General features: G+C 42.2%; 1 protein-coding gene across 2 annotated transcripts in view; it reads left to right on the top strand.

The window, feature by feature from the left end:
- The window catches only part of LOC128695088 (uncharacterized), a 146,982-nt gene that overhangs the window by 35,663 nt on the left and 97,447 nt on the right, over nt 1-13,872 (top strand). For both annotated transcript variants that reach the window (XM_070091445.1, XM_053785485.2), the window contains exons 5-6: nt 3,506-3,787; nt 12,167-13,769. In XM_070091445.1, coding sequence (XP_069947546.1) covers nt 3,506-3,787; nt 12,167-13,769 — 1,885 coding nt within the window. The remainder of the gene's footprint in view (nt 1-3,505; nt 3,788-12,166; nt 13,770-13,872) is intronic.

The raw sequence follows: 13,872 nt of genomic DNA, 5'->3' as shown, positions 1-13,872 counted from the left end.
GTCAGAATAAACATCTTAATCTTAATATCTCCCCCTGCTTTTAACAGTTCCAGCTGCTTTATCCCCTTTCATTCTATGTAATGCTTCACACACCTCCACACTCACATCCTGCTCTTGTTCACTCCTAAAAGATGTTATACCTCCCTGGCTAGTGCATGAAATTACTGCCTACCTTTCTTCATCGACATTTAAAAGTTCTTCAAAATATTCCTGCCATCTACCCAGTATCACCAGCTCCCCATCTATTAACTCTCCTACTCTGTTTTTAACTGACAAATCCATTCGTTCCCTAGCCTTTCTTACCCTGTTATCTCACTCCAATTTTTTTTCTTATTCTCAGCAAAATTTCTTGACAGTTCATCTCCCACTTTATCATTTACTTTCCTGTTGCACTCTCTCACCACTCTCTTCACCTTTCTTTTACTTTCCATTTACTTTGCTATTCTTATGTCACTTCTGCTTTTTAAAAACCTCTCGTAAGCTACCGTTTTCTCTTTTATCGCACCCTTTACCATCATTCCACCAGTCACTCCTCTTTCCTCCTGCACCCACCCTCCTATATCCACAAAATTCTGCCTCATTTATTGAGACATATTTATTGAGACATTTATTGAGACAGCCAGTAAAATAGGAAGTAGTAACATAAATATTATTAACTTACCATTTTAAACATAAATCAGTGGAATTTGTCTTGACTTTAGAGCAAAATTATCAGTAACTTTGCTATAAAATTCTGCCTTGCTCTGAATATTCTGCAGTAATAATTTTTCAATTGATAGAAGGGCAAAGCTGTGCAGTCCTTTTTTTCCCTTGAAATTTTCTGGAGTAAGTTTTATTTTGTGATATAAATGGTTTAGAAAACTGACAAGTTGAAGAATTAGACACTTTTGCAGCATTTGGGAATCTTTATCGTGGAAATGTTTCTCCAAGAAGTGGCTTCCTCAGTCCACTAGAGAGATGAATGGTGGAAGATGAGAAGGAGTTTGAGGTAATCAGTCTGATTACCAACAAGAAGCCACTTGAAGACTGTATGATGTTGCATTGTCTGACAAATGATTTTTAAACCATTTATCACATTTGTCAGACACTGCAACATCATTCAACTTGTCGTTTTTTTAAATCATTTATCACAAGAAGCCACATGTTGGCAAAATGCTTCCACAATAAAGTTTCCCAAATGTGGCAGCAGTGTCTAATTCTTCAAGTTTTAATTTGTTTCAAAGCAAAGAAGCTGCACTCTACAGATACAATTGCAGGGGAAGGATGGAGGGACACTGTGGGGTACACTCTGCTTTCCTTGCTCAAATCTCTGGCAGAAGGAATTCTTCCAGGTTAAGACAGTGGATAGTATTGAGGAGAAACTCTAGCATAAGAATGCCTGTCACAGCATTTTAGACTGATCTGAATTACATTTACATACATAGATTTGGGAAAAGTGGCTTCATATAATTTTAATTATGGTAGTATGTTCATCTTATGGTTCATAAGTCTGAACTCCTGTTGACCCAGAATTAAATTCTGGCAGGCTGGACTTGAGCCCTGGAGAAGGGAAGTACAGTGCCTGCACTCTGAAGGAGGGATGTTAATGTTGCAGTTTTAGAACTGTAGTGTAAGCATACCTCTGACAAGACAATGATGATGAAAATTTTTCTTTTTTGGGCCACCCTGCCTTGGTGGGAAATGGCCGATGTGTCAATAAAAAAAATAAAAATAACAAAATGCAGAATGCTGTATAGAGTTAGTTAATATGTTAACTAAACAAAGAGGTATTTTAATCTTGAAGACAAGAATTTTTATAGGATAAACAATGCTGTCCTTCCTTCTTAGGAATACACACCACTTTTTTTTTATCCGTAAGAGATGTTACTTTTAGTGCATTAGGTGTTGTCTATAATGGTTAATATTCTCACAGTAGGTTGTTATCTACAGTGGATAATACTTTTAGTATGTTGAGTATTATCTACAGTATTATTTCACAGTGATTTGCATGTTGTCTTCAAAATGTAGGCTGGTGGAGTTTTTATTCTAACCAGTCTTATACAGTACTGTATATTGAAATATGGCAAAACAGCATACCTGGAGGGTGTTCCGGGGGTCAGCACCCCCACAGCCAGGTCCATGACCAGGCTTTGCCTGGGGGTAAGTGTATTGTAATAGCTTGTGTTACTGAAATTATTGGAGGTGAACTTTGTTAATTGATCATTAAGCTTCAAGACCTTTGTTTTATGAAACTGTAGATATGGCATGCAACACTTATATTCTTGGCCTAAATGTTCTATGTGGTGGGTAAGGTCAGCTTTGTCTGTCCATGAATTACCATACTGGTCCAGTAGGTCAGAAAAATGTGCTGTCTTATTCTAAATTCATGTTGCCCTGGATTCCACAAGTCAATATTATCTTCATTCTTGATAATATTACAGTACGTATTTCAACAATATTTTGGTATCTCTTGACAATATTACAGTATCTCTTGACAATATTACAGTATCTCTTGACAATATTACAGTATCTCTTGACAATATTACAGTATCTCTTGACAGTATTACAGTATCTCTTGACAATATTACAGTATCTCTTGACAATATTACAGTATCTCTTGACAATATTACAGTATCTCTTGACAATATTACAGTATCTCTTGACAATATTACAGTATCTCTTGACAGTATTACAGTATCTCTTGACAATATTGCAGTATCTCTTGACAATATTACAGTATCTCTTGACAATATTACAGTATCTCTTGACAATATTACAGTATCTCTTGACAATATTACAGTATCTCTTGACAGTATTACAGTATCTCTTGACAATATTGCAGTATCTCTTGACAATATTACAGTATCTCTTGACAATATTACAGTATCTCTTGACAATATTACAGTATCTCTTGACAGTATTACAGTATCTCTTGACAATATTGCAGTATCTCTTGACAATATTACAGTATCTCTTGACAGTATTACAGTATCTCTTGACAGTATTACAGTATCTCTTGACAGTATTACAGTATCTCTTGACAATATTACAGTATCTCTTGACAATATTACAGTATCTCTTGACAATATTACAGTATCTCTTGACAATATTACAGTATCTATTGACAGTATTACAGTATCTATTGACAGTATTACAGTATCTCTTGACAGTATTACAGTATCTCTTGACAATATTACAGTATCTCTTGACAATATTACAGTATCTCTTGACAGTATTACAGTATCTCTTGACAACATTACAGTATTTCTTGACAGTATTACAGTATCTCTTGACAACTTTACAGTATTTCTTGACAGTATTACAGTATCTCATTACAAAATGTTTATGATGCATGATTTTGGTTATTGGCCATTAGTTTTGGGAGCTATTTTGCTCTCTCTATCTTCATAAAGAAGAAAAATATTTTCTCCTTTGAGACTTTAGCTATAATATAAGGTTATAATAAAGTATAATGTAAAGTTTATCACTATTAAATACAGTATAATGTAACAGCAAAATTTGACAGAGCTGGCAGCTGCTTGAAGACCAGACCCTGTTGCTGGTGACACGCTGGGTCCATCACTCTCCTAAGAGTCGTGAGCGAAACCTGCGCAGTCTCCTCACTTGGGTTCAGTGGCCCCGCCTCAACCCACAAACAGCCATCCACCTCATCCAGACCCACCCACTCTACACTAACCCCAGTTCACTGCTTGCATTATTCTTCCTGTTAGATGCTCTCAATGAACATTCTCTGCTACCTGCCAACTTACTTGCATCTTTCTCAAAACTGAAAGTCAAGTTCTGTCAAGTAAGTATGTTATGTCATGTGTTTTGTAATATGACTGAAATGTACATTCTTTTACTGCTTTTGTTCTCTGAAATGTTTTAATACTAGCAATATATGTTATCATATCTGAACTTGTGAAAACAGTTGTACATTTACGTGAAAAAGTGAGCATTTTTCTCCCTCATGTATTTTTGCCTTTCTTCCTTGCATTCACTTGCCTTATGCGTAGGTCAAATTTTTGCACATATCGAGTAGATTCTGCAACATTTAGGGTGGTACAACCTGACTTTTCTTGACTTGGTTCACCAAAGTTACCTAAAAACCAAATGTTTACTCCAGTGTTTACTCGTAAAAGTTTACTAAAAGTCAAATGCCTGTCACTAATTCAATTTTTAAATGTATCAATCTGTCTAGCTGTGTTTGTAAGGCTTGACTCTCAATTTCTGGTCCTTACATCCTAACCATTAATTGACATGCAATGCATCACCAAATCTCATTTTGAAAAAAAAAAAATCGTTGGAGGACCTAACCTCAGCCCAGCCACCTGACTTCAGCATAGTAAAACACATCCTCATAGTCTTCATCTTAGCTCAGATGAGAAGCTTTGAAACTAATGAGGTTTCAGACCATGTTTCCTGATAAAATTCACACCTGACAGTCATAACAACACTAATCACATCTTTAAACCAGAGAATCTTACCTCACTAAATCTGCTGATGAATAATGCAGTGAAATTGCATTGGGATTTCAGCATTCAGTTTCAGCACATTTGCACCAATTCTTGCAGCCACATTCCTCTCAGTTTGTCTTTACTTAGGTTAAGTTTGGTCACACACATTCACTTTTTTTTTTTTTCCCCAAGATACTGGATATATCCCACTGTGGAAAGGTGACCTAAAAAGAAAAAACAGGGTTTTCCTTTCAAATTTAATAATTTATACAGCAGAAGGGGCTACTAGCCCCTTGCTCCTGGCATATTAGTCACCTCTGATGACACGCATGGCTTACGGAGGAGCAATTCTGTTCCACTTCCCCATGGAGATAAGAGGAAGTAAACAAGAACAAGAACTAGTAAGAAAATAGAAGAAAACCCAGAGGGGTGTGTCTATATATGCTTGTACATGCATGTGTAGTGTGACCTAAGTGTAAGTAGAAGTAGCAAGATGTACCTGAAATCTTGCATGTTTATGAGACAGAAAAAAGACACCATCAATCCTATCATGTAAAACAATTACAGGTTTCTGTTTCACACTCACTTGGCAGGACGGTAGTACCTCCATGGGTGGTTGGTCTACCAACCTACTACGTAGGATATTTCCCCAGGTGGTTTCTGGCTACCTGGAGTTTACCTGGAGAGAGTTCCGGGGGTCAACGCCCCCGCGGCCCGGTCTGTGACAAGGCCTCCTGGTGGATCAGAGCCTGATCAACCAGGCTGTTACTGCTGGCTGCACGCAAACCAACGTACGAGCCACAGCCCGGCTGGTCAGGAACCGACTTTAGGTGCTTGTCCAGTGCCAGCTTGACAAGCACCTAAAGTCGGTTCCTACTGCCTAGGATATCTCCCTGGGTGGTTGCTTCTACCAACCTACTACCTAGGATACCTCCCCAGGTGGTTGCTGTCTACCAGCCTACTACCTAGGATACCTCCATGGGTGGTTGCTGTCTACCAGCCTACTACCTAGGATACCTCCCTGGGTGCTTGCTGTCTACCAGCCTACTACTTAGGATGCCTCCCCAGGTGGTTGCTGTCTACCAACCTACTACCTAGGATACCTCCCTGGGTGGTTGCTGTCTACCAGCCTACTACCTAGGATACCTACCTGGGTGGTTGCTGTCTACCAACCTACTACCTAGGATACCTCCCCAGGTGGTTACTGTCTACCAGTGTACTGCTTAGGATGCCTCCCCAGGTGGTTGCTGTCTAAAAACTTACTACCTAGGATACCTTCCCAGGTGGTTGTTGTCTACCAGTATACTACCTAGTATACCTCCCCAGGTGGTGGTTGTCTACCAGTCTGCTACCTAGTATACCTCCCCAGGTGGTTGTTGTCTACCAGTCTACTATCTAGTATACCTCCCCAGGTGGTTGTTGTCTACCAGTCTACTACCTAGGATACCTCCCCAGGTGGTTGTTGTCTACCAGTCTACTACCTAGGATACCTCCCTGGGTGGTTGTTGTCTACCAGTCTACTACCTAGTATACCTCCCTGGGTGGTTGTTGTCTACCATTCTACTACCTAGTATACCTCCCCAGGTGGTTGTTGTCTACCAGTCTACTACCTAGGATATCTCCCCAGGTGGTTGTTGTCTACCAGTCTACTACCTAGGATATCTCCCCAGGTGATTGTTGTCTACCAGTCTACTACCTAGGATATCTCCCCAGGTGGTTGTTGTCTACCAGTCTACTACCTAGGATATCTCCCCAGGTGGTTGTTATCTACCAGTCTACTACCTAGGATACCTCCCCAGGTTGTTGTTGTCTACCAGTCTACTACCTAGGATACCTCCCCAGGTGGTTGTTGTCTACCAGTCTACTACCTAGGATACCTCCCCAGGTTGTTGTTGTCTACCAGTCTACTACCTAGGATACCTCCCCAGGTGGTTGTTGTCTACCAGTCTACTACCTAGGATACCTCCCCAGGTGGTTGTTGTCTACCAGTCTACTACCTAGGATACCTCCCCAGGTGGTTGTTGTCTACCAGTCTACTACCTAGTATACCTCCCCAGGTGGTTGTTGTCTACCAGTCTACTACCTAGTATACCTCCCCAGGTTGTTGTTGTCTACCAGTCTACTACCTAGTATACCTCCCCAGGTTGTTGTTGTCTACCAGTCTACTACCTAGTATACCTCCCCAGGTTGTTGTTGTCTACCAGTCTACTACCTAGTATACCTCCCCAGGTGGTTGTTGTCTACCAGTCTACTACCTAGTATACCTCCCCAGGTGGTTGTTGTCTACCAGTCTACTACCTAGTATACCTCCCCAGGTGGTTGTTGTCTACCAGTCTACTACCTAGTATACCTCCCCAGGTGGTTGTTGTCTACCAGTCTACTACCTAGTATACCTCCCCAGGTTGTTGTTGTCTACCAGTCTACTACCTAGTATACCTCCCCAGGTGGTTGTTGTCTACCAGTCTACTACATAGAACTGCTAAACTTACGAATTTCATAAGTGGCATAGATTCTGATTTTGAAATTATAGAGTTGTGCACTACTGCATGATGGTGAGTGAATGTATCCTAGGTAGTAGACTGGTAGACAACAACAACCTGGGGAGGTATACTAGGTAGTAGACTGGTAGACAACAACAACCTGGGGAGGTATACTAGGTAGTAGACTGGTAGACAACAACAACCTGGGGAGGTATCCTAGGTAGTAGACTGGTAGACAACAACAACCTGGGGAGGTATCCTAGGTAGTAGACTGGTAGACAACAACAACCTGGGGAGGTATACTAGGTAGTAGACTGGTAGACAACAACAACCTGGGGAGGTATCCTAGGTAGTAGACTGGTAGACAACAACAACCTGGGGAGGTATCCTAGGTAGTAGACTGGTAGACAACAACAACCTGGGGAGGTATACTAGGTAGTAGACTGGTAGACAACAACAACCTGGGGAGGTATACTAGGTAGTAGACTGGTAGACAACAACAACCTGGGGAGGTATCCTAGGTAGTAGACTGGTAGACAACAACAACCTGGGGAGGTATACTAGGTAGTAGACTGGTAGACAACAACAACCTGGGGAGGTATCCTAGGTAGTAGACTGGTAGACAACAACAACCTGGGGAGGTATCCTAGGTAGTAGACTGGTAGACAACAACAACCTGGGGAGGTATACTAGGTAGTAGACTGGTAGACAACAACAACCTGGGGAGGTATCCTAGGTAGTAGACTGGTAGACAACAACAACCTGGGGAGGTATCCTAGGTAGTAGACTGGTAGATAACAACAACCTGGGGAGGTATACTAGGTAGTAGACTGGTAGACAACAACAACCTGGGGAGGTATCCTAGGTAGTAGACTGGTAGATAACAACAACCTGGGGAGGTATACTAGGTAGTAGACTGGTAGACAACAACCACCTGGGGAGGTATACTAGGTAGTAGACTGGTAGACAACCTCCTGGGGAGGTATACTAGGTAGTAGACTGGTAGACAACAACAACCTGGGGAGGTATCCTAGGTAGTAGACTGGTAGACAACCTCCTGGGGAGGTATACTAGGTAGTAGACTGGTAGACAACCTCCTGGGGAGGTATACTAGGTAGTAGACTGGTAGACAACAACAACCTGGGGAGGTATCCTAGGTAGTAGACTGGTAGACAACCTCCTGGGGAGGTATACTAGGTAGTAGACTGGTAGACAACCTCCTGGGGAGGTATACTAGGTAGTAGACTGGTAGACAACAACAACCTGGGGAGGTATCCTAGGTAGTAGACTGGTAGACAACCTCCTGGGGAGGTATACTAGGTAGTAGACTGGTAGACAACAACAACCTGGGGAGGTATTCTAGGTAGTAGACTGGTAGACAACAACAACCTGGGGAGGTATCCTAGGTAGTAGACTGGTAGACAACAACAACCTGGGGAGGTATCCTAGGTAGTAGACTGGTAGACAACAACCACCTGGGGAGGTATACTAGGTAGTAGACTGGTAGACAACAACCACCTGGGGAGGTATACTAGGTAGTAGACTGGTAGACAACAACCACCTGGGGAGGTATACTAGGTAGTAGACTGGTAGACAACAACCACCTGGGGAGGTATACTAGGTAGTAGACTGGTAGACAACAACCACCTGGGGAGGTATACTAGGTAGTAGACTGGTAGACAACAACAACCTGGGGAGGTATCCTAGGTAGTAGACTGGTAGACAACAACCACCTGGGGAGGTATCCTAGGTAGTAGACTGGTAGACAACAACCACCTGGGGAGGTATACTAGGTAGTTGACTGGTAGACAACAACAACCTGGGGAGGTATACTAGGTAGTAGACTGGTAGACAACAACCACCTGGGGAGGTATACTAGGTAGTAGACTGGTAGACAACAACAACCTGGGGAGGTATCCTAGGTAGTAGACTGGTAGACAACAACCACCTGGGGAGGTATCCTAGGTAGTAGACTGGTAGACAACAACCACCTGGGGAGGTATACTAGGTAGTAGACTGGTAGACAACAACCACCTGGGGAGGTATCCTAGGTAGTAGACTGGTAGACAACAACAACCTGGGGAGGTATCCTTGGTAGTAGACTGGTAGACAACAACAACCTGGGGAGGTATCCTAGGTAGTAGACTGGTAGACAACAACAACCTGGGGAGGTATACTAGGTAGTAGACTGGTAGACAACAACAACCTGGGGAGGTATACTAGGTAGTAGACTGGTAGACAACAACCACCTGGGGAGGTATACTAGGTAGTAGACTGGTAGACAACAACAACCTGGGGAGGTATACTAGGTAGTAGACTGGTAGACAACAACAACCTGGGGAGGTATACTAGGTAGTAGACTGGTAGACAACAACAACCTGGGGAGGTATACTAGGTAGTAGACTGGTAGACAACAACAACCTGGGGAGGTATACTAGGTAGTAGACTGGTAGACAACAACAACCTGGGGAGGTATACTAGGTAGTAGACTGGTAGACAACAACAACCTGGGGAGGTATACTAGGTAGTAGACTGGTAGACAACAACAACCTGGGGAGGTATACTAGGTAGTAGACTGGTAGACAACAACAACCTGGGGAGGTATACTAGGTAGTAGACTGGTAGACAACAACAACCTGGGGAGGTATACTAGGTAGTAGACTGGTAGACAACAACAACCTGGGGAGGTATCCTAGGTAGTAGACTGGTAGACAACAACAACCTGGGGAGGTATCCTAGGTAGTAGACTGGTAGATAACAACAACCTGGGTAGGTATCCTAGGTAGTAGACTGGTAGACAACAACAACCTGGGGAGGTATCCTAGGTAGTAGACTGGTAGACAACAACAACCTGGGGAGGTATCCTAGGTAGTAGACTGGTAGACAACAACAACCTGGGGAGGTATACTAGGTAGTAGACTGGTAGACAACAACCACCTGGGGAGGTATACTAGGTAGTAGACTGGTAGGCAACAACCACCTGGGGAGGTATACTAGGTAGTAGACTGGTAGACAACAACCACCTGGGGAGGTATACTAGGTAGTAGACTGGTAGACAACAACCACCTGGGGAGGTATACTAGGTAGTAGACTGGTAGACAACAACCACCTGGGGAGGTATACTAGGTAGTAGACTGGTAGACAGCAACCACCTGGGGAGGTATACTAGGTAGTAGGCTGGTAGACAACAACCACCTGGGGAGATATACTAGGTAGTAGGCTGGTAGACAACAACCACCTGGGGAGGTATACTAGGTAGTAGACTGGTAGACAGCAACCACCTGGGGAGGTATACTAGGTAGTAGGCTGGTAGACAACAACCACCTGGGGAGGTATACTAGGTAGTAGGCTGGTAGACAACAACCACCTGGGGAGGTATACTAGGTAGTAGGCTGGTAGACAACAACCACCTGGGGAGGTATACTAGGTAGTAGACTGGTAGACAGCAACCACCTGGGGAGGTATCGTAGGTAGTAGACTGGTAGACAACAACCGCCTGGGGAGGTATACTAGGTAGTAGACTGGTAGACAAGAACCACCTGGGGAGGTATACTAGGTAGTAGACTGGTAGACAAGAACCACCTGGGGAGGTATACTAGGTAGTAGACTGGTAGACAACAACCACCTGGGGAGGTATACTAGGTAGTAGGCTGGTAGACAACAACCACCTGGGGAGGTATCCTAGGTAGTAGACTGTTAGACAACAACCTCCTGGGGAGGTATCAGAGGTAGTAGACTGGTAGACATCAACCACCTGGGAAGGTATCCTAGGTAGTAGACTGGTAGACAACAACCACCTGGGGAGGTATCCTAGGTAGTAGACTGGTAGACATCAACCACCTGGGAAGGTATCCTAGGTAGTAGACTAGTAGACAACAACCACCTGGTGAGGTATCCTAGGTAGTAGACTGGTAGACATCAACCACCTGGGAAGGTATCCTAGGTAGTAGACTGGTAGACATCAACCACCTGGGAAGGTATCCTAGGTAGTAGACTAGTAGACAATAACCACCTGGGGAGGTATCCTAGGTAGTAGACTGGTAGACAACAACCGCCTGGGGAGGTATTCTAGGTAGTAGACTGGTAGACAACAACCACCCAGGGAGGTACTACCATCTCGCCAAGTGAGTGTGAAACAGAAACCTGTAATTGTTATACCTGATGGTAGGATTGCTGGTGTCTTTTTTCTGTCTCATAAACATGCAAGATTTCAGGTACATCTTGCTACTTCCACTTACACTTAGGTCACACTACACATGCATGTACAAGCATATATATACACACCCCTCTGGGTTTTCTTCTATTTTCTTACTAGTTCTTGTTCTTGTTTATTTCCTCTTATCTGCATGGGAAAGTGGAACAGAATTCTTCCTTCATAAGCCATGCGTGTTGTAAGAGGAGACTAAAATGCCGGGAACAAGGGGGTAGTAACCCCTTCTGCTGTGTAAGTTACTAAATTTAAAAAGAGAATTTTTCGTTTTTCTTTTTGGGCCACCCTGCGATGGTGGGATATGGCAGGTTTGTTAAAAGAAGTAGTAGTTTAGCAGTGTCTAGAATGTCATTGCTCCCTTCCAGTGCAAACAAAAAATGTTTAAAATGTTTTTCCTTGTCAGTCAGTGTGTTACACAGCTCTTTCCCATTTTGTCAATCTGCCTAATGACTGTCAGTGCCTACACTGCAGTTGCATTTTTACCATAAAGCTGTTAAATTTAGATGCTCTACTCTTGAAACAGATCCTTTCAGTGAACTGATCTTGTTTGTTTACACTTCCTATTGAGACAAGGATTAGTTCTTGTGACATGATTCATACCTGTATCAGTGTGCAAAATAAAACAGTTATTGTTAGTCTATCTCTCAATGAACACATGGCATTTTCCTATTTTCTCATTATTGAAGCAGAGGTTTTTGCCACAGCCATACTTTTCACAGCAGTCGTTTATCTAGTCTGTAGTTCACATTGTTTCTTATAGACCCATCAACTGACATGTTCTCTCTCTCCACTTTCTCCATACTCCTCCAATTTATTTATATATTCATACAGTCATTTAAAATAAGGATTTTGACAATTTGAATTTTAAATACATTAACGGATTCAGGAATAAGCAAGGCAACTGTATGTATTGGCTTTGCTTTACTAATATTCACATTTCAGTGTTTCTGAATGCTAATAAAGAGCCATCATTATTTTATTCGTGAAATAAAGCATTTTATGCATCTCATAGTTGCAATCACGGTAATTTTGTTTTTCAGTCGACAGACTCGTTTGTGGACAATGAAACCTTCCTGAGCCTTGCAATATCTACTGCAATTGATGAACTTCAAGAGGACCAACTTGGTAGTGGCAGAAGCCAAGAAACTGTACCAAATGTCAGTGACTTTACCACTCACACTGCTCCACCTTCTCACACCCCACAAGATCTTCCCTCAGACAGTGAAGAGGATAAAACTAACCCAGCCACCATTCAGTTGCACCATAAAATTAATAACTTTCATATCAGTTCCAGAAGAGGATGTGATGATCAAGAGAATGAGCAACATAACCAATATGACATGTGCCGTATCGGACACAGTTCTCAAGATGTCCACGTGAACCAGACAAATTTAATTTTTTCTCATCCGCCTCCTGTGTCTAATGTTGTTGGTTGCCATTCTCATATTTCTGATGACTCTGTTGGGGATGCTACTACAACAGATGACAAGTTTTCCTGTAACAGTCAGGGACATTTTGGACAGTCTTTCATGCGAAATGTAGGTGTTTGGCATCAGGAGGCTCCCTATGGTGCTGAAGAATCTCTCTCATCTGATTCAAGTCACATGTACCAAAGAAAATTGTATGATCAAAACTTCAGTATGAAAGTTCTTTGTTCTGATTCCTACAATTCCAGGGTTAACCCTTCTAATGGTTATCCTGTTAGAGAAAGTCCTATTAAAAACAAACAAAGCTTTGCCAGTGCTGTATCCTATTACGTTAGCACGTATAATCCTGATGATGATATGACTGTCTCGGATGACCAGAGTACGCAGTCATTTCCCTATGATGAAAATTTTAATCCAGGTATTAGTTTCTATCCTTGCAGACCAACTGATGTCAAAGACACCCAACATAATATTATTATTGAATCCCATCATAATCAAGAAAATTATGCAAAATCATATTACCATGATGAGTTGACAAACACTCAAGACATAAACTGCAATCAGCGAGATATGTATTACAATGAAAACTCTACGGATACACAGATGTCTAATTGCCCACAAGACATGACAGTTCAACACCAGTTCCCTCAGTGCTCGGAAATGAAACATGCTGTACCACAAAATCAAGACATATCTGCAGTTGAAGATTCAGCAGATACTTCACTAACTAATGGTATACCAGAGAGACTTCTAGCAGAGGATGCACACTATGAACACTATCCCTTAAAAAATAACACCATGAACAAATTCCACAGAGATATGAGCAGGTTGGGTGAGGATTCAATGTTAACTCCAGGGTCCAGAGAAATAGTTACACAAGATTTGATACTGGATGGAAAGAGGTTATCCTCAGAGTGTGGTTTGGAGACAAGGGGTATTATTACCCTTGTTGGAGGACCCATGGATGGGAATTCTACTTATAAAGGGTGCCCTTCAGAGTCAATGGATGGGGATCCTATGTACATAGGGTGTGGTTCAAATGTAAGGAGCATTTTAACAGAAAATGAATCACTACCAGACAATCAAAGAAGTCTTCAAGATAATACCTCCAAAAGTGTCCCAGTAGAAGAGCTTCACTCAGCTGTACCCTCATCTGTCAATAACACGCCACGTCAGGTCAAGTTTAAAATCAACCGTAGTGTCAATTGCATCTCAGGTTTGTTAACTTCATGTATAATTGCTTAATCTTAGTGCAATCACTAAGCGTTAAACCAAGCTAGCCAAAAAATCTGCTGGAGGTATCCGCATGCATTTTACCT

This window comes from Cherax quadricarinatus, chromosome 35, assembly GCF_038502225.1.
Source record: "Cherax quadricarinatus isolate ZL_2023a chromosome 35, ASM3850222v1, whole genome shotgun sequence".
Classification (NCBI taxonomy): domain Eukaryota; kingdom Metazoa; phylum Arthropoda; class Malacostraca; order Decapoda; family Parastacidae; genus Cherax; species Cherax quadricarinatus.
Note: the sequence above shows the minus strand (reverse complement) of the source record. Positions and strands in the feature narration are given on the sequence as shown.